Source organism: Leopardus geoffroyi, chromosome B4, assembly GCF_018350155.1.
Source record: "Leopardus geoffroyi isolate Oge1 chromosome B4, O.geoffroyi_Oge1_pat1.0, whole genome shotgun sequence".
NCBI lineage: Eukaryota > Metazoa > Chordata > Mammalia > Carnivora > Felidae > Leopardus > Leopardus geoffroyi.
This window is the reverse complement of record NC_059341.1, coordinates 52,340,282-52,361,182: the sequence shown is the minus strand read 5'-3', so window position 1 is coordinate 52,361,182 and position 20,901 is coordinate 52,340,282. Positions and strand designations below refer to the sequence as shown.

General features: G+C 36.6%; 1 protein-coding gene across 26 annotated transcripts in view; it reads right to left on the bottom strand.

Annotated features, from left to right (window-relative positions):
• Positions 1–20,901, bottom strand: part of PLEKHA5 (pleckstrin homology domain containing A5) — a 245,399-nt gene that overhangs the window by 100,382 nt on the left and 124,116 nt on the right. The window contains exon 1 of one of the 26 annotated variants that reach the window (XM_045464765.1): positions 16,669–16,804. The exons of 24 other annotated variants lie outside the window; for them this stretch is intronic. In XM_045464765.1, coding sequence (XP_045320721.1) covers positions 16,669–16,703 — 35 coding nt within the window. In that variant the 5' untranslated portion in view covers positions 16,704–16,804. Of the gene's footprint in view, positions 1–16,668; positions 16,805–20,901 lie in introns of those variants that run through there. One more of the 26 variants, XM_045464748.1, reaches the window with a different exon arrangement.

Below are 20,901 nucleotides of genomic sequence, written 5' to 3'. Positions count from 1 at the left end.
TGAAACTTTATCCATTAAATAAAACTAAAACCACAAAAAAGAAAGGGTACAGATACATATTGACTATTGTGGGAGTAGAATGACTGATGGAATATAATGTGTTTCTATTATTCCTTTATTTTATTTTATTTTTTAACGTTTATTTTATTTTTGAGACAGAGAGAGACAGAGCATGAATGGGGGAGGGTCAGAGAGAGGGAGACACAGAATCTGAAACAGGCTCCAGGCTCTGAGCTGTCAGCACAGAGCCCGATGCGGGGCTCGAACTCACGGACCGCGAGATCATGACCTGAGCCGAAGTCGGCCGCTCAACTGACTGAGCCACCCAGGCGCCCCACTCTATTATTCCTTTAGATAACCGGTCTAACAAGCACACAGGACTACTAAATTATCAGCTTTTTGAGGTGGTTTTGTTTTTATGCAATAGAGAGATTAAGATTTGGTGGGTTTAAATACCCATTTGGAGCGATATTTTCACTACATAAAAAGTATGTGAGTGGGGCGCCTGGGTGGCTCAGTTGGTTAAGCGTCTGACTTCAGCTCAGGTCATGATCTTGCAATTCAGGAGTTTGAGCCCCACATCGGGCTCAGGGACAACAAGCTCGGAGCCTGGAGCCTACTTCAGATTCTGTGTCTCCCTCTCTCTGCTCCTCCCCTGCTTGTGCTCTTTCTCAAAAATAAATAAACAGTAAAAAAAATTTTGAAGTATGTGAGTTCAATGGTGGAAACCTAAGGTCTCATGTGGGATAGCAGTTTATGTAATAAGCAGTAAACTGGTAACAGAATAACTAAGAAAGTACAGCCTCTGCAGGTAAGTGGAAAATTCATGGTGTGATGAACACCATGAATGTGTCGAGGTATATAAATTGTGATGTTTAACAGAATAAAAGTGTGGAGAAAAAGGGAGGGGGTAAAGTAATCAAGGATAGGGATTAGGACATCTTAGTGATTAAAAAAAAAAAAAAGGAAGATAGCATCTTTTGTTTTCTTAAAGCCTCTCCTAGGAAGCATTAAAAAGGCAGAAGTAGAACAGAAATATACAAATTCTTTCCATAAAAATCCAATATTGCAAAAAGAAAGCAAACAAACCCTTATATATTGCATTATTTCCCTAGGCTATGTCATCTTGCCTAGGAGGAATACAGTAGACTCCATTCCCCAAATTCTGGAAGATCTAAATTGTAACAACATGGCTCTGCAATAGTTATCGAGCTAAGAGACTACTCTGATATCCTGACCACTACATGGATTTGGGTATCCATTAGAAAAAAACATAAAGGAATGGAGATACCTAAATAGTGAATGGTTTAAAAAGAGCACACTCTTTTGCCTAAAAGTGGATGCTGTTTTGAATGAAATGGTGATTTTATTATCTAAGTACTTTTCAGAGCACAATGTCTTAAACAGTAAACCTAATAAAAATCTTACTATTCTAGCTTAAAAGACCAGTGACTAAAATCAATATGAAATACAAATATATTTATGTTCTTCATTTCTTCAAAGTATCCAATGTGTGTGAGGTTTTTTAAAATTTACTGTTGATATTATATGGACATAAAATTCCTATAAAATCTACAAGGACACTCTAACACAAAAGTATTTTACAGGCATATTTTAGAGGTACTGCAGGTTTCATTTCAGATTACTGAAATAAGGTGAGTATCACAATAAACTGAGAAATGAATTTTCTGGTTTCCTAGTGCATATAAAAGTTATGTTTACACTATTAAGTGTACAATAACATTATGTCTAAAAAAACCCCCAATGTACATACCTTAATTTAAAATGCTTTATTGCTAAAAAATGCTATTTATCATCTAAGCTTTTAGTGAGTCTCAGTCACTGATCACAGATCACCAGAACAAATGAATAATGAAAAAGTTTGAAATAATTGTGAGAAATCACCAAAATGTGATAGAGACGTGAAGTGGGCAACAGCTGTTGGAAAAACAGTGCCAAAAGATTAACAAAGCAGGGTTACCACAAACCTTCAATTTGTAGAAAACACTATCTGTGAAGTGCAATAAAACAATATGACCATAATATTTTTTAATGAAAGAAATAACCTTTCTCACTACGTAAGCATAACTGTAACATAAAATAAAGATATCCTCTCAACTACTGGGACCTCATCCAGTAGTTGAAAAAAACCTTCTGCACAGCAAAGGAAACAATGCACAAAACTAAAAGGCAACCAATGAGATGGGAAAAGATATTTGCAAATGACACATCAGATAAAGCGTTAGTATCCAAATTCTATAGAGAAGTTCTCAAAAAACAATCCAGTGAAGAAATGGGCAAAACACATGAATAGACACTTCTCCAAAGAAGATATCCAGATGGCTAACAGACACATGAAAAAATGCTCAACATCACCCATCATCAGGGAAATACAAATTAAAACCACAATGAGATACCACCTTACACCAGTCAGAATGGCTAAAATTAACAACTCAGGCAACAGATGGTGGCAAGGATGTAGAGAAAGAGGATTTCTTTTGCACTGCTGGTGGGAATGCAAACTAGTACAGCCACTCTGGAAAACAATATGGAGGTTCCTCAAAAAATTAAAAATAGAACTACCCTATGACCCAGCAATTGCACTACTAGGTATTTACCCAAGGGATACAGGTGTGCTGTTTTGAAGGGGTACATGCACCCCAATTCTTATAGCAGCACTATCAACAATAGCCAAAGTATGGAAAGAGCTCAAAGGTCCATCAATGGATGAATGGATAAAGAAGATGTGGTGTGTGTGTGTGTGTGTATATATACACACATACACACATATATATGCATATATATGTGTGTATACATATACATATACATATATATATATATATATATATATATATATATAGGAGTATTACTCAGCAATCAAAAAGAATGAAATGTTGCCATTTTCAACTATGTGGATGGAACCAGAGTGTATTCTGCTAAGTGAAATCAATCAGAGAAACACAAATATCATATGACTTCATTCATATGAGGATGTTAAGATACAAAACAGATTGATATAAGAGAACGGAAGCAAAAATAATATAAAAACAGGGAGGGGGACAAAACATAAGAGACTCTTAAATACAGAGAACAAACTGAGGAGTGCTGGAGGGCTTGTGGGTGGGGGGATGGGCTAAATCACCAGAATCTACTCCTGAAATCATTATTGCACTATATGCTAACTAACTTGGATGTATAATAAATAAACAAATAAATAAAAAGTCCTCTCAAATGTTTATTCATTTGTTCTGTCTTATACAGTATTCCTAAAATCTGGTTCCTGAAAACTAATTTAAACAACATAATTATCAAATAGAAAAGTCACAGTAACATTTTCGAATTATTCCATTAAAAAAAATTAAAATTGGGGTGCCTGGCTGGCTCAGTCGGTTAAGCATCCGACTTCGGCTCAGGTCATGATCTCATGGTTAGTGAGTTCAAGCCCCACGTCGGGGCTTGCTCCATGTGTTGACAGCATGGATCCTAAAGTCTGCTTCAAGTTCTGTGTCTCCCTAGCTCTCTGTCCCTCCCCCACTCACACTCTGTCTCTGTCTTTCTCTCAAAAACAAATAAACGTTTAAAAAAATTTTTAAAGCAAAATATCAATTCCAGTCTTAACTGTTTAAATGTGGTAATTTCCTATCACCTGATAGGATTGCCAATCCTTACTGCCCCTGAGCAAATATATTTTTATATATATTTTTATATATCTAAAAATTTATTTTAAATTTCTTTTTTTTTTTTAATTTTTTTTTCAACGTTTATTTATTTTTGGGACAGAGAGAGACAGAGCATGAACGGGGAAGGGGCAGAGAGAGAGAGGGAGACACAGAATCGGAAACAGGCTCCAGGCTCTGAGCCATCAGCCCAGAGCCCGACGCGGGGCTCGAACTCACGGACTGCGAGATCGTGACCTGGCTGAAGTCGGACGCTTAACCGACTGCGCCACCCAGGCGCCCCTATTTTAAATTTCAAAATCATTCCTTATGTTGGCATTTACACTTCATTTTTATACTAATGTTTCATTTTAAGGTATTGTAATGGTAAGGGTAAACTTACTTCCAAGGGTAATTTGGAAATTATAGACAGAAACTAAAAATATGAATTAAATGAGTACTGAGTGCCAATAAGTGAAAGAACTGTAAATGAAATCCAAATGAGTCTTTAAAAATCTCCACAAAGTCATCTCTGTTAATGTTAGAGTTCATTATATGCTATCCATATATACCAACTGGGCACTGTGGGAGATGGTTGGCCTACTGTTTAAGTATCAAGTCAGGGCCACTGTCTCTGGCACGAAGGAGGACTGTCTGCTCAGGACCAGGAAGGAGGGTAGGGACAATGATTCTCAGCCTTTCCTCAATTCTACTAAAGTTTGTCCCTTGCACTGTTTACAAAGCATATGTTTTCATCCTACATCTGCTATCCTTTTGTAGTCCACCAGTTTTTTTCTTTTATGGAAGGGCCTCAAAATTCAGATCAGGAGTACTATCAGTTCTGTTGTAACTGATATGTGGAATACATTCCATGTAAATGTGGAAAAGTGTGTTCTCCAACGTGATTCATATGTTAGGGAACACTTTGAATATCAGTCACATAAATTCCACATTTTTTATGCATGCTCTTGTCTGTGATCCTGTCCTGTTTGTGTATACAGGAGTACATCAATCATACAATTGCACAACCTCAAACATCTGTCAGCTACATTAGTTCACTGCCTGTTTTATGCAACACACCCATTCACATGTAGCGATACAACTTTCCATCTAATTTCAGATTTCCGTACTTCCAAAACTTCCCAAAACTCACAACTTAAAACCATCCCAATGTCCACTTCCACTATACAAACTGTGGGTCTTTTTTCAAGGCAAAGTGTATCTGCAGTATTTTTGTGTTTCCTAACCATTTAACAGTAAAATTGTGCAACCACTTTTATTAGTTTCCTATCTTTGTTTTTATGTGTCACTAATGAAGTTTTTGAGGGGTCTTCCAATGAAGTTCTTTTCCACAAAAGCCCCTGATTTTCATTGCCTGATTTTGCACAGTGAGGTGATTTTTAGGAACATACATATTGTGTTATAGCAAAATTGACTGTACCACTTAGTTCCAAACTAACATACGTCTATGCTGCAAAAAGTGCATTTTGAAGCTTTAATAGAAAAGATGCCATTTTAAAAATCATTGCCAGAGATTTTTATGCTCGTCATGAACGAAAAGGAAGTACTGGAAAGGTATAATGTTACACAAATTTGTGTTTCTAGTGGAATCCTTATAAAGCAGGGATAAAATTCAGGTCTTGATATAAGACATTCTTAAGATCACAGAACAAACTATTTCCCATCGTGTCTTTGAATTCTCTGTGGCATAGCAGAAGTCCTAACTTTAATAAATGTGATGCCCAGTATTTACCTACTCATACTTCCTGGCTTCTCTGATGTTTTATTTTTTTTTAAAGATTTTATTTTTTAAAAGATTATTTATTTTGGGAGTGGGGAGCAGGCAAAGGCAGAGAGAGAGAGAGAGAGAGAGAGAGAGAGAGAGAAATAATCCCAAGCAGGCTCTGCGCTGTCAGCACAGAGCCTAAAGCCGGGCTCAATTTCATGAACCATGAGATCATGACCCAAGTTAAAATCAAGAGCTGGATGCTTAAGTGCCTGAGTAAACCCCTTAAAGATTTTATTTTTTAGTAATCTCTACACTCAACATAGGGGCCCTAACCTGCAACCCCCCGAGATCAAGAGTCAGCATGCTCCATCCACACTGACTGAGCCAGGCAGCAGCCCTTGTCTGTGCTGGTTTAATGTCTAAGTCTAGACTAGTGGATCTCAACTGGGAGTGATTTTATTTCTCAGGGGACATTTGGAAATGTCTGGTAATATTTTTGAATGTCACAAGTGGGACTGGTATCTAGTGGGTAGAGTCCAGGATGCTGCTAAATGTCTTACAATGCACAGGCAAGATTTCCACAGGAAAAAAGTATGGAGCCCAAAATGCCAATAGTGTGAGGTTATGTAAGCCTATGCTAGACCATCATAGCCCTCTAACAATTAACTCTGCTGAATACGCCACATTTACTATTTCTTTGTGTTTCTGTATTTCTCTAGAGACAACAGAGGCAGCAGGAAATAACAGCAATTGAGAGCACAGGTTCTGTTATCAGGCCACCTAGGCTTAAATCCCAGCTCCCTGACTCATTAGCTAGGTATCTAAATTACTTTAACTTTCCATGCCTCAGTTTCCTTAACTTAGTACCAGTAACTGTATCAAGGTTGGTTATTTTTTTCAGAGTTGCTCTAGGCACCGGGGATAGCAGTGAACAAAACATAAAAATCTTTGCCCTCATGAAACTTACTTTATAGTGGAGACGTTTATGAGGATTAAAAGAGGATTAAAAGAGTGAGCGGACAGAGTAAGTCCTCCATAACTATTGGCTTATATTTGTGAACAACAGGACTTTCAGCATGTCATTGTCATTAAATTACTGGTCAGTCAACTGTTTATGTTAAAAGTTTAAAATAGTACCCACCTAGTAGCCCCCTCTCACCAATGGTTTTCTGCTTTCTGTGTTTCAGTTACCCATGGGTCAACTGCAGTGATGACCCTTTTGACCTATCCCCAGAAGGCCACTGGTAGCCTCATGCTGTGTCATAATACCTGTGTCATTCTACTCACTTCATCTCATCACATAGGCATTTTATCATCTCACATCATCAAAAGAACAAGGGTGAGTACAGAACAAAATATTTTGAGATCATATTCATATGACTTTTACTACAGTAGACTATAGTTGTTCTATTTTATTATTAGTTATAGTTGTTAATCTCTTACTGTGCCTAATTTATAAATTAAGCTTTACCATAGGTATGCATGTATAGGAAAAAACATAGTATATATAGGATTTGGTACTATTTGTGCAATCAGGCATCCACTGCTGGGGGTAGGGGGTGTCTTAGAATGTATCCTCTGCAGATAAGGGGCTACTGTACTCAGTATTTACTGTAAAAGAATAAAGTTGTAATCTCTCTTGGTTTTCATGCTTCTGGTAAAGATACCTGCCCCTAATATGTCAAAAAGACAGAGGAGAAAAGTAATTCTAATACAAAAGTTCCAAAGAAAGATTAGCTGTGTTTTTATGCTAGCAAAGGCAGGATGTGAGAAGATTCTTAAATAGTGACAAGCAACACTTAAAAAAGAAAAAAAAAAAAAATGGACTCAGCTATTCTGGAGAGTTCAGGACCAAAGAAAATAGGGCATATTCACTAGCTTAATCTGAGGATCATGCTCTATTACGAGTCCAGATAAAAAGGTTGAATCAATTCCATTTTCAGGAAAATATCAAGAAATTGACAAACAGCAACACAAATTACTTGTTTTCTGGCATTATGCCTTCTTCACTATTTATTAACAGACATGTAATCATTTACTAAACTAGAAGACCAAATGCAAGACCTGCTTATTTAGAGCCTCTATGGAAATACTTCGTTCAATAATAATTTAGTTTTAAAAGATCTTAAGATGAATAAATCAGTGTGTGTAAAACATTGTGTCTCTATCAGATTATATAAATAACAAATTAAAAAAGACATGTCTGCTGGAGATGGAATATACTTACTACTCTACCTTATTTCTTTTCAAATCTTGTATTTATGAACCAAATAATGCATCATGTAGGTAACTGTACTAGAAAATCTGGGTGAAGCTGTACCATTTTAAGCAGTACTGAGCTTTCTAGCAGCCTACATGAACAGGGAAAGCTGATAAACTACATTACTCCTTATAGCCTCGTTGTGAAAACAGAGCAATTCACTGGGTTTGAGTCAACTCTCAGTGACAGGTGCTTTTATATGAAGAATAATTTAAACTACATGGCAGCACACTGAAGATAGGGGAAGCTGGTATTGTGTCTCTTTCCAGAGTCATTGGAGCAAGGCATTTTGTGTTCAGTCCACATTGCTAGTCTCCCCTCAGCAGAACACTTTTAAGGGAAGATGCCAATGACATTGCTAAAGAAATACCTCCCTCCATGCACTAAGTACATGCATAAAATGCACAAAATTGCACATTTCATATACAAACCCCAACAGGGGTTTAGAAAGACAGAGGGGAAAAAAAGATTTAAAAATCAGTTGCTATTGGGTTGTAAAAGTCCTTTATATATTTTGGGTATTAACTCCTTATCAAATATATGATTTGCAAATATTTCCTCTCACCTGGTAGACTGCCATTTTTTAAAATTTTTATTTATTTGTTTTTTGAGATATAGAGTGCTTAGGGGAAGTGGGGGTGGAGACTGAGAAAGGGGCGGGGGGGGGGGAGAGAGAGAGAGAGAGAGAGAGAATGAATATGAATCCTAAGCAGGCTCTGCATCATCAGCTCAGAGCCTGATGCGGGACTCAAACCCACAAACTGTGAGATTGTGACCTGAGCTGAAACCAAAAGTCAGATGCTTGACTGTCTGAGCCACCCAGGCACCCCTGTTATATTGCTTTTTCATTTTGTTATGCAAATGCTTTTTAGTTTGATTTAGTTCCACTATTTTTGCTTTTGTTGCCAGAATTTTTTTTTAATGTTTTCGCCAACTAACAGCAATGTTCTGGATATTTAATTACTATTGCAATTTTCTCCTATGGGAATACTTACTTGTGTGTGTGTGTGTGTGTGTGTGTGTGTGTGTGTGTGAGTTTCAATGCTTTTGTATCATGCATAATTTCAATGACTGCTTAATACATAAAATCCATTGTTTTTTAAGAAATAAATATCAAAACTGCTATTAACATTGCCAATAACAACCAATATAATTCTTCTGAGTAATAATACATTAGACAAAGTAAGCTTTAGTAGTGTTTTATATGTGTAACTGTGGCAATACAGTGAAAATTTATCTACTGTGCACAAAAAATATGTGGTTTTAGAAAACTATTCCACAGAAGAGATTTTGGTTGTCTCTTACTAAACTCAGATGCAAACCCGTTTATATGATTTGCTCTGAATCATGTGTTTCCCTTATGGGGAAGAAAGAAGGATTTAATTTAGTATAAGAAAAACAGGGTATCATAGAGGTTTGGCAACGAAGCCAGTATCATGACTTGGATTTTTACAAGGGCTCAACGCATAAAAGGTGCCACATATTCACAATGTTGTTAGAAGGGAGCAAGGTGGAAGAGGTGTGGGAACTACGGAGGCTATTTATTTCCCAAATTAGTCTGAAAGCTGTAGAGCAAACAGCTCATATGTGTATTTATGACTCTTTTGTTTTTAGTATCCTTCTAACACAAAATGGAGTATTGTACATTCTCAATTTGTCCTTGGTTTCAGTATACTATTAGACAATAACACTCTCCAGGTTATTCTAAAATTGAAGAGCTTTTATCGCTAGAAATCATACAGCCTTATCACTTTGAGACTCAAAGAGTCTCAAATTAGGTTCTGAAAACATGTTTGTAGTTGTGACTTAGTTATTAAATTTGTTCTAAGGTAGTTCAGAGAAATTTTAAAAACTGTTACATGTTGGGGCGCCTGGGTGGCGCAGTCGGTTAAGCGTCCGACTTCAGCCAGGTCACTATCTCGCGGTCCGTGAGTTCGAGCCCCGCGTCAGGCTCTGGGCTGATGGCTCGGAGCCTGGAGCCTGTTTCCGATTCTGTGCCTCCCTCTCTCTCTGCCCCTCCCCCGTTCATGCTCTGTCTCTCTCTGTCCCAAAAATAAATAAACGTTGAAAAAAAAAAAAATTATAAAAATAAAAAAAAAAAAAAACTGTTACATGTTAACTTTGTTAATGTTTTACACAGATAACTATTTTATTTTTCTTTTAATAAAAAGGAGAAAATGTTATGTCGAAATCTGACTACCACAATGACTATGTCTGCAATTTATTTTTAAAATGAAAATATGTTGGCATGGACAACTGTGCCCACAGTTAAAGGCAATGTTTTAAGAACAAGAGAAAAACACTATAAGTGCCCTGCCTTTTCTTGAGACTCAATTCTTGAGCCTTATGTGAAGAGATAACCACTGAGTTAGCAGTCTAAAAGAGTGTAATTTTTTTTTTTTTTTTGCAAAACATGAAAAGTATATGTTTCCTTTCCCCGCATTTCTTCTAAATGCCATTTGCCTTTAACTTAAGAACTAACTGCTTCCAGACATCCTGCTCAAACCTCAGTGATTCATTTACCCACCATCTCCTTAAGGTCTTAACTCTTTCTCTCCTTTCTCCTCTCATCATTTAGCAAATGGATCATTTCCCATTTCTGGGGGGTTAAAAAGAAAGGATTTCTTAGGTGCGAGTACCTCATTGATCCTCACTCTCAGCAAAAAGTATCAAAATTATCACCTTGATCATCGCTACCACTTGAGCAGGACAGCGAGTGCTGCTCACACACTCAGCTGTCACACCTGTGCTTAAAATGTGACAATCGATCCTCACATAGACCCTCTGAGGTTACTATCTTCACTTTACAAAATGCATACACTGAGGCTCACAGGATTCACAAAGCTGTCAGAAGTCACACAGTGACAAGGCGAGGAAGAGGCAGCCCCAAGGCCTGAGCTGTGTCCTTTTCAGATCCTCAACTTTCAATAGCTGCCCCTGCCTTGAATCTTATCTCAGCCAATGAGACTTTTCAGTTCTGCCCTCCATTTTCTGCGTTTCTGCCCAATGGTACTAAAACACAACACAACATAACACAACACTGTACTTTCCTCAGAGGTCCTTCCCTTTTTCCACAGACCAGTGACACACAGCCTCCTTCACTGCTCGTCTTGTCTCCTTCTGCCTCACTGCCTGGCATCACCCCAAGACCACATCTATCTGAAGCAGAATAATGAAACCTTCCCAGTTCCAATTTAATTTTAGATTCCCTATCTCTTTTCCATCTTCCTATTCTCTAAGGCTTCAGAATCATTTTCCAGTCTTAGATGCTCAGATAAAATTATCACAGCATAATCATAAACACTGCCTCACATTCCCAATTACAGGTACCAAAGAATTTAAGTACAAATAACTGTAAAGCATGGGTTTACAAAAGCACCCAACAGGAACTGAGTATCTTGTTTTTCCCAGTAGGAAAATATGAACATGATGTAATGCTGTAAGTATAAATATGAAAACATTTATTATAGACTAGGAACAATAAAGACAAAAAATTAAAAATATTAGGCTCACATACAAATTCATTTGTTTTACTTCTGGGTTATTTGTAGATAATTTCTAATCCAGCTTTTCAACAAAACCTTAAATAACACCAACATGTTCATTTACAATCTATAAATACTTTTTAACAGATTTAAATAATTTTGGAAGTAACATCAAGAATAATTCAATTAACTCCATGCTAGTTACAGACAAAATGTGTCTATCACATTAATAATTGCTACATATCCTGAGTGTTATGACACCATTACCTTTTAGAACACTTGATACAAAACACTTGAATTACAAAACACATTATAGGCAAAAATACCTAAAATAATTTAGGTAATTCTTTCACTTGTAAGTCATCTGAATGACTCTTAAGGAGCTTTTAAATGGCAAGGTTAAATGGCACTTAATGGTGAGAACAGAAATAGGATTCTTCAAATATACGCACTAATCCACCAAAGTAATTTCCTGTCAAACATTCAAGAATCAGGTGACATTTCTGGCTGTCACCCACACATCACCCTAGAGAACACACAACTAAAGACATCTCCATCACTGCCCTTGTTTAGGTTCTTATCTCCCCAAGAGTCTTTTAACAACATTTGAATTCACCTCATTTTAACTAGGCTCTCTCCTATTTAGAGCATCCTCCTCACTGAGCCTTAAATTCTTTTTTGAACTAAAACCCAAACAACCATAATAAACCCTATGCAATAGGACTTTTAAAAGAAAAAAGTACTTGGTAGCACAAATACACATTACCTGGACCTAACTAAGTTCTCACTAAATAGCAGCTAAACTTGAATGTTCTAGGAGAGATTTCTTGAAAAGTAAAATGATGTCACTTCCTTGCTTTACAAAGTTGCTGGCTCTCTGCTCTTTTTTCTTTTGAAAAAATGTTTATTTCTGAGAGAGACAGAGAGAGTGCGCGTGCACGTGTGCGGGAGAGTGCATGCAGGGGTGGGGCAGTGAGAAAGAGGGAGGCAGGATCTGAAGCAGACTCTGTGCTGACAGCAGAGAGCCCTACATAGGGCTTGAACCCATGAACTGTGAGATCATGACCTGCACTGAAGCCACATACTTATCTCAGCCACCCAGGAGTTCCTCTCTGCTCTGTCTTAAATACAAAGTACAATGGTTTGTATAGGACTATAATTTAATGAATGAGGAACCTGATAATTTGACCTGAGGTTAAAGTTTACTGTTGAATGACCTATGCAAAAAGCAACTGTAATACCACACATAGGAACAAAAAATGATCATAGGGTATATTAAAGTGGTTTAATTTTAAAAAAATTTTTTTGAATATTTATTTTTGAGAGAGAGAGAGAGAGAGAGAGAGAGAGAGAGAGAGAGAGAGAGAGAAAGCATGAGCAGGGGAGGGGCAGAGAGAGAGGGAGACAGAATTTGAAGCAGGTTCTGGGCTCTGAGCTGTCAGCACAGAGCCAGAAGCAGGGCTTGAACTTACAAACTGGGAGATCACAGACCACAAGATCATGACCTGAGCCAAAGTCAGACACTTAACTGACTGAGCCACCCAGGTGCCCCTATAGTTTAAAAGAATACTTATTTGAAAAATTAGAGTCACTTGTATAAAAAAGTTTTATTTACAAAAGTCTAATGGAGTTTTAAAATAAAACTAAGCAGAACTCCAACTCAGAAACATTTCAGTAGTCAGAATATTCTTGGGGTGCCCTGTGTGGCTCAGTCAGTTAGGCATCTGACTCTTGATCTTGACTCAGGTCAGATCTCCCGGTTCATGAGACGGAGCCCCATGTTGGGCTCAGCGCTGACACTGCGACAGTGTGGAGCCCGCTTGGGTATTTTCTCTCTCTCTCCTCTCTGCTCCTCCCCTGCTCTCATGTGTTCTCTCTCTCTCAAAATAAATAAACTTTTTTTTTTTTTTTTTTTTTTTTACCATTTTATTTTTTTGAGAGAGACAGAGTGTGAGTGGGGGAGGGGTAAGGAGAGAGGCAGACACAGAATCCGAAGCAGGCTGCAGGCTCCAAGCTGTCAGCACAGAGCCCGATGTAGGGCCTGAACTCATGAACTGTGAGATCATGACCTGAGCTGAAGTTAACGCTTAACCTACTGAGCCACCCAGGAGCTCCAATGAACTTAAAAAAAAAAAAGAATATTCTTAGCATTTAAATGCAATAATGTGGCATTCAATGCCATACTCAATATATATAAACATAGAATTGCATTAATTCAGACAACTCTACTACTTGCTAATGAATGCTAATTACTAATGTTTTATTGTAACATGCATTAAATAGAAATTTACTACCATTGGTAAGGAAGCAAACAACAAATTAGAAGAAGCTGAATTTAAGCACTATTTCTTCTATGTGTGGTCATATACCACTTTAAAAAGTTAATCTAACTCTAACCTACACATAAAGAACCACATGATTTCAAAAAAGATCCAGTTATTTTACTGTAGGTGAAGCATTCTTCCCAATAGTCAAACTGACAGAATAGCTCAATTCAAACAGAAAAAAAATCAGTAATTACTGAATTTTACTCTTCTTCACTGCAGTGTTTCATCATTTTAATACTGCAAGAGCTTTATCTGAGCAATCACCTCAAGAACAAAAAGGTAGTTACTACCACCAAGTCAAATGATACTTCTATGAAACAAAGATTTTATAAACAACAACAAAAGGTAGCTTTTCTTCCAAAATGGCTACTTTTTGTGTAACGTAAATACTTCCTTCAATATGACACAGGCACTGGTGACACAGCCTTAATGATAATATAAATAAGGAAACAGGAAGAGTAATATAACCGTAATCAAAATATAAAGGGGAGACCAATTAGGGATTGATCTTGCTTAGAAGGGAAAGAGCAGGGAAGATGTCACAGACATAGGTGCCATTTGAACTGAGCTTCAGGATCAGCCAGAGTAGTCAGATGCGGTGAGAGTGCAGCACATACTGAAAAGAGGGGATACAGAAATGGGGCAGAGAATCTAGGCTTTGAGTAACAACACACTTACACATAAAACATTTAGCATATAAGTTTTGAAGCAATGTATTTCCCCTACTCCTAGGAGCAAATATATTTTTTGTAACTCTGAAAAGGTTCAACGCACTTGTGACGCACGCAGCACTTAATTAAGGCTCCATTTAGTCAACAAATCATTATCCCTGAGTACTGAGAAATTTCTCACGTACAGATGAGGTGGGATAGAAATCTGACCCAGAATAGCAGGGGTAAGGCTCACTTCCTACAATAGAGATAGATACAATAAGTAGAGCCACCAGTGAAATCCAGTGGCCACTGCTGGCTATGGACTGGCAGGTACTGTACTCCTGAGATACAGTTCCTTCTAACAGAGTACAGGTCATGGTATCCTATTAGTTGGTTTGCTAACTAGTAGGTTTGCATTATCAGAGTGAAAATGAAATCTCTCCAATACAAGGATCAAGGGGGTCTCCTCATTCATTTAACTTGCTTAATCAATTCATTTACTCATAGTCAAATATTTATTAGGCATCGATTATGCGCAAGATTTTGTACTGTATGCCCCTAGAAAACAAAAATACAGTTTAAGACTATTAGTAACTTCAAGAATATGATTTCATCTGAGTTTTACTATGCTAAATTTCAAACTTAAAGAATGGCGCAATTATATTTTTCCATCAGGCTTCAATACTGATGGAAAGAGTTCCTTAAAGCATACCTATTCATTAGCAAACAGACAAGTACTTTATTCTCTACTGCTTTAGATTTCAGTAAAACTTTTATGTCAGTTTCAGGTTATTTCCCCCTGCAGTTCTGCTCATCTTCCCCTGACCCCTCCTTTTTGGCCAGATTTAATTTCCTGTTCATACAAAGAAGTTTAAATAACTTCCCTTCAACTTTAGTAGCATTTAGGCCAATGACCTCTGATGTCATAACGCCTCAAAAACATCTTTGTTTAATATGTATACTGAATATATTATACTTCATTGTGACTACTGTAACTTTCTGATTACGTTTAAAATACAGGCAATTTTAAAAACATGTTAAAATATTTTAAGTGGATTCAAGATAAAATTTTAAAGGGAATAAAAATACTCATGAGTGCTCCATATACTTAAATTTTCTGGCTTTGGGCAGAATTTTCAGCTTCCAGCTGAAAATCTTGCAACTCAAGGGAAAAACTGTGAATCGTGAATTAAGGCCGTCAAATCAAATAAAATGAACTTGAGACCCTACTTCTGTATTTCTCTGCTTCCAAATATAGAAGTATAATGAACTAGGAGTCATGTATGAGGCAGTTATTGCAAATTCCTCAAGTCTGGTATTTTTGCACATTCACAAATAAAAAGATGACGTAGATAATTTCCTTTCAATACTTACGTAATTCACACAAAAATGTGTACAAGGAGTCTTATTCTTTGTTTCAGTAAATTGATGTGAAAATATTTAAAATATTAAGAATTTCCATATTGCTCTTGCTTCAACTAGACTTAAAAAGCAGATGGTGCCTGTTCTTTAAGAGTAAACTTTACTCGAAAATTCTTCTAAAAAAACCTTGAAATCACAAGGCTGCTACTAAACCCGCATAAAAAGAATTATACCAGAAATGGCAAAATGTAAAAAAGTAAAAGACTTTAAAGGCTTCAGTTTTTACTATATAAATAGTATGATATTAAAATATTATTCATCTCCTCACAGTGGAGAAGAGAATTATAAGCAAAATAGCTACAGACAAAAAAAGTCTTGCCCAACCTAATCTACTCCTTAAATTAATGGTTTCAAAACAAGTAAATCAATATACATAGTGAAATTCAAAGAAGCATGAATATTGTTAGTAAGAAATAAATCTTTAAAGACATGTTGCCCAGCCTTTATAGCCAATTGCAGTAGTAACTTTATTTCTTTAAATGCCAAAATACTGTCTATAATAATTTCCTACCATTATATTGCTTTCAAATTTTAGGTTAATGAAGATTCCTGTTTCGAATCACATTACTGAAACAGACCAAATAATTAAAAACGTAAATAAACAGAAGCAGCTTCAACCAACTGTTAGTTAGTTTAAGCTAGTATTAATATACATGCTAATAAAAACATTATGTAATGAATACTGTTAACATCTCCACAGGAATTTCTGAGAATTGTTCATTTAGTTCTCTTTAAGGAACAAAAAAAATATATACAAGCTTCTCTTCCAAGTAAGTTAAAAAATAGACAAGATAAATTTAAAAATTTTAATGAAAATCATTGGGCTTTAAAGCAACATGCAACTACTACACGTTTATGTAGTTTAAAGTTAAGGACAGACTAAGAGGAAGATTACATTTTAAAATACCCAAGTCATTTGAAAACCTAATGATGTACAGTATTTACATTGTTACAAAAATACAACACTTTGGTTATAGAAATATTTGTCAATTTTTTACACTAGGCACTGTGCCTGGCACTAGGGCTACAAAGATTATTTACCACAGGATTGTGAGCAGAGAAAAAAGTCCTAACTAATGCTCATTTAGCCATGACTTATTTATTATTAATACATAAAAGTAACAAGAAATACTCACCAGCCTTCATCAAAATCACATTTGTGAACAGACATTCAACTATAGGCAAAAAGGATACTGGAATAAAAATCAGACTCCACTCCTTTTGTCTTTGAGCTGCTCCCAAATGAACACTGTAGGGACGAAGCACTAAGGAAATGCACTGTGGCTGTCAGGCTGGTCTGCCACTCTGCAAGTCTGACACCAGACTGACGTCACGCACCAACATGTCAAATGCAGCCACAAATTCAGGCAGCTTCTCCAGGAGGAATCTGTTGTGATTATGCATGCCTTCCAGCCATAAGAGTGAAATATGATTTCAATTCTCTTTAAAGTTGGCATACATCATAGGGTAAAATATCAGCATATATGGTTACAAACAGCTCTTGAAGAAAACATGCCGTGAGTAATTTTAAATAACCTTAGCTCAAAATAAATAGACATTTCCTGTTAAAACTGTAAGCATACCAATTTAAACGACTCCTCTAAAAACATTTTTTGTTGTTTCCAAAGTTGATACATACTTATTTCAAAAATTCAATAAAAAGGCATAAAGAAAGCTAAAATTACCTGGTGTTCCACTACCCAAAAATGATAATAGCTGCTTAGATTTATTGATCATTTACTATGTCAATCACTTTATAAACTCATCTGAGCCTCATAACCCAATAATAGAATTTCTTCATTTTACTAAAGAACGTGAGACCCAGAATAGTTATGGAACAGTGCTATTAGGCGACAGAGCAGGACTCAAACCCAGATAGAGGGTCTCTACTGCCTATGTATTTGATCACTAAATTATACTATCTAGCAGTCAAGATACCAATTGTTTAAATTCTGGTAGACCAGAGTTTGTATATATATATATATATATATATACACAGATTTCAATATAAGAAAATCAAACTACATATGTTGTTTGCAACCTACTTTTTTCATTCAACAATATGCCACGGACAGTTTCCCATGTCAATAAATATACTCTTCACTCTTCCTTTTTTGATGGCTGCCCATCATAATTATGCAAACCTGATTCCTACAGAACACTTTATTATTAATTTTTTATTATTATAAACAGTAATATTAACTGTCCAGACATCTTCATGTTTTCTTGTGTTTAGCTACACAGGATAATTCTTAGAAGTGGGGCAAACAGGTCAAACTATGTGCGTACTTTCAACATTTACATGTTTCGTCCTCCAAAAAGGGGTAACAATATGTATTTGTATTTCAATGCATTAGGTTTCTCCTTTCCCCACAAACTGGGTATTGACAATTACTTTTCTTCTTTCCGAACCTAATAGAATATACAAACAATCACACAGTTCTAATTGTGTGTGCGTGCTTGTGTTTTAACTGCAAGTGAGGTCAAGTCTTTTCTTTGTATGCCCATCCTCACAGGAGGCGGTCCAGCTTCCTGGTCACAAGCACCTGGCCATGGAGTCAGAGACAGTAGTCAAGCTCTTTTTCTGGGCACAGGCAAATTACTTTGCTTCTCCATGCTTCCATTCCCTTATATAGAAAATACAGATAACAATTTAATCTTCATGGGATTTTTGTGAGAATTATATGAGGAAAATCGTCCCAAGCGACTGGAACAGTGCTTACCACAAAATAAATGTTTAATTGTTATCTCATATTTAATGACCGACCATATTTGTTCTGCATTTCATACCCTTTGCCCAAAATGGGGATTTCTTAACGGAGTACATGAACACACCATTTTATAAAACATGTTGTAAATACCTTGTTAGAGTGCTAATGACATAAAAATGTTCAGTGACCTTAGTTGTGAGTTGTCTTACAACTAAATCTAGAGTGTAACGTAACTGGCGCTGAAAACACTCCTTTCATATGAAACTGCTACAGCAAAAATTAAAAATAACATCTCAAGTTGAGAAAACAAAATTGTTTCATCATGTAGCTTGAAATATAGACAAGCAAGCCAACACAGTTTGCTATAACCAGAAGGGTTTGCATATGTTTTAGAAAAGTAGTGATTCACGATCTTTCCCATTTTTTCAAAGTGAAGGTTTTGCTGGTCTCAATTAAATTTAAATTTTTCACACAAAGAAAGAAAACAAAACCCATTCTTGAAAACATCAAAGTCAACCACTTTTCTCACAGTTCTGAAAAGTTCTATAGCCCCTTTTAAATGACACAAATAGTAACAACCTATAAACAAAAAATATATGGAGATTGAAATGTATTAAACTTATAGTCCTACCCCCAAACCAAACAATGTATTATTATTATATAATAAAGCCTTCAACTATTCTCATTATCAGGCTACTTATAACAAAACATCTCTAAAAATACTGAGAAGAAAGTTTTATATTATTCTAGCAGATTTGGTTTAGATGTATTCATTGTTGTATATGCTATAAAATTATCCTATGCAATGGCAAACATTTCTGTAATATGTTTGTAGAATCACAGTGGCATGGTGGTTCTGCATATGGCTGCCAGGGGGAAAACAATAATAATGCAGCAGCAGAGATCTGTCAAGATTCTGGAAGATTAACAGGAATACTGAGAACTAACAAATCGACCAAGTGTTTGGTTTATGGAGTTGCCAGCACCCTGTGCAATTTCTCTAGAACCTGGGAGGCTTGGCTTCCCCCTGCCCCAATCACAGCTTACAGAAGGACTTCCACAGGGATAAAGAGGGAAAAAGGTCCCTCCTCTTAAGGCCATAACAGCGTAGAACTGACAGTTTAATAGGGAAAAGAGAGCTGTAAACAGATCATTATACCATAACCTGATTTGCAGAGCACAGAAGAGGAAGTGGCTAAATGCCTGGGGGAATCTGGAAAAGGCTTAACAAAGTAAATGACAGCTGGCCAAACTATTTCAAGAGGAGATTTCAGTTAGCGGTAGCAGTAGTTGTAAAAGTACAAATTTAAGATTAATCTAAATTTTACACTGGTGCCTAATTAACAGAGAAACTATTCATTTAAGGGGAAAAAATGCATACCAAAAAGGCAATTCTCCCAAATGCCTTATAAGATTCTGTCCTGCTTTTCCTAAATGTCAGTGATATCTAGTTTGGTTTTCTCAATTCTGCTCAAACCACATTTTAGAAAAGGAAGCTGAGGCAGACTGTGGATATATGTCCCACTACTATGTCAGAGCTAATAAACTTCTTTAAATCAGTAGGAAATCTTAAATCTCAATTAATCCTGACTCCCTTTTCATGTATCTCTATGCTATAGGGCATGACTCATAAAAAGCTACAGAAGAAAGTCCAACAAGAGTCTCCAAAACATTTGCCACCAAATAATGTGTTTCAGTATATTCTTTAGGGATGTTTGTGATAATGACTAAAGACTCAATTGTGAGGACTCTAATTTTTTCATTTAACTTCACTTCTCAGTGGCAATTAAAACTCTTGACTATTCACTTCTTGGAAATGTCACCCTTTATCTTAACTTATGTAACCTGGTTCCCAGCTGACGTGAGAACAAAGGCAAAAGAAAAAAATTAAATTTCCTTACAACTTACAGACCACTGACAAGTCCTTGAGACAGGCAGAGTGACCTTCCTCCAGGAACTCAACTGCCTTGATGTCAATACTTTGCTAAGGGCAAAGGTAACCTTGGCTTAACATTAGCCCAACCTCCAGGATCCTGTAAGTCTCTTTTAACATATAATAATTTCTTTGGAAACTTCCTTTATCTCTAACCACCCCCGCGCCCCCCCCCCCAACCTCCCGCCCCAAGATAATGTTAGCAATCATCCTTCAAGCAAATGCCCATTTATATACGTCTGAAGGATCTCATGATTAGACAGTAGCAAATGACGATTTCCTCTAAGATCCTGGAAACCTTACTTCCAAATTCCTTAGGGATTTAACGCTATTCCTAACTCCCTCCCAACTTGAACGTATATACTTGAAAGTATATAATCTGCCATCCCTCACAACCCCAGTGCACCTCTTTCTGCCCCTTGGGTCCTGTCCCCGTGCTTTAATAAAACCACACTTTTTGCAAAGACGCCTCAAGAATTCTTTCCTGACTGTTCACTTTAGAACCCCAACATTTTCTTATCATCAGCCTTCACTTTGCAAAACAAGCTTAATTCCAAACGACTCAAACCAGCACACAACTGTCTCCATAATTTGGTGCCAATTTACTCATCACTAACACCCAAAGGAGAAGTCCTCTTAATGGGTGAGAAACAAACCTACTAATCTCTTTTGCACATACTAATAGTGCTAAGTAACAGAAAGTACTCTAATGTTCTATCAGTTGA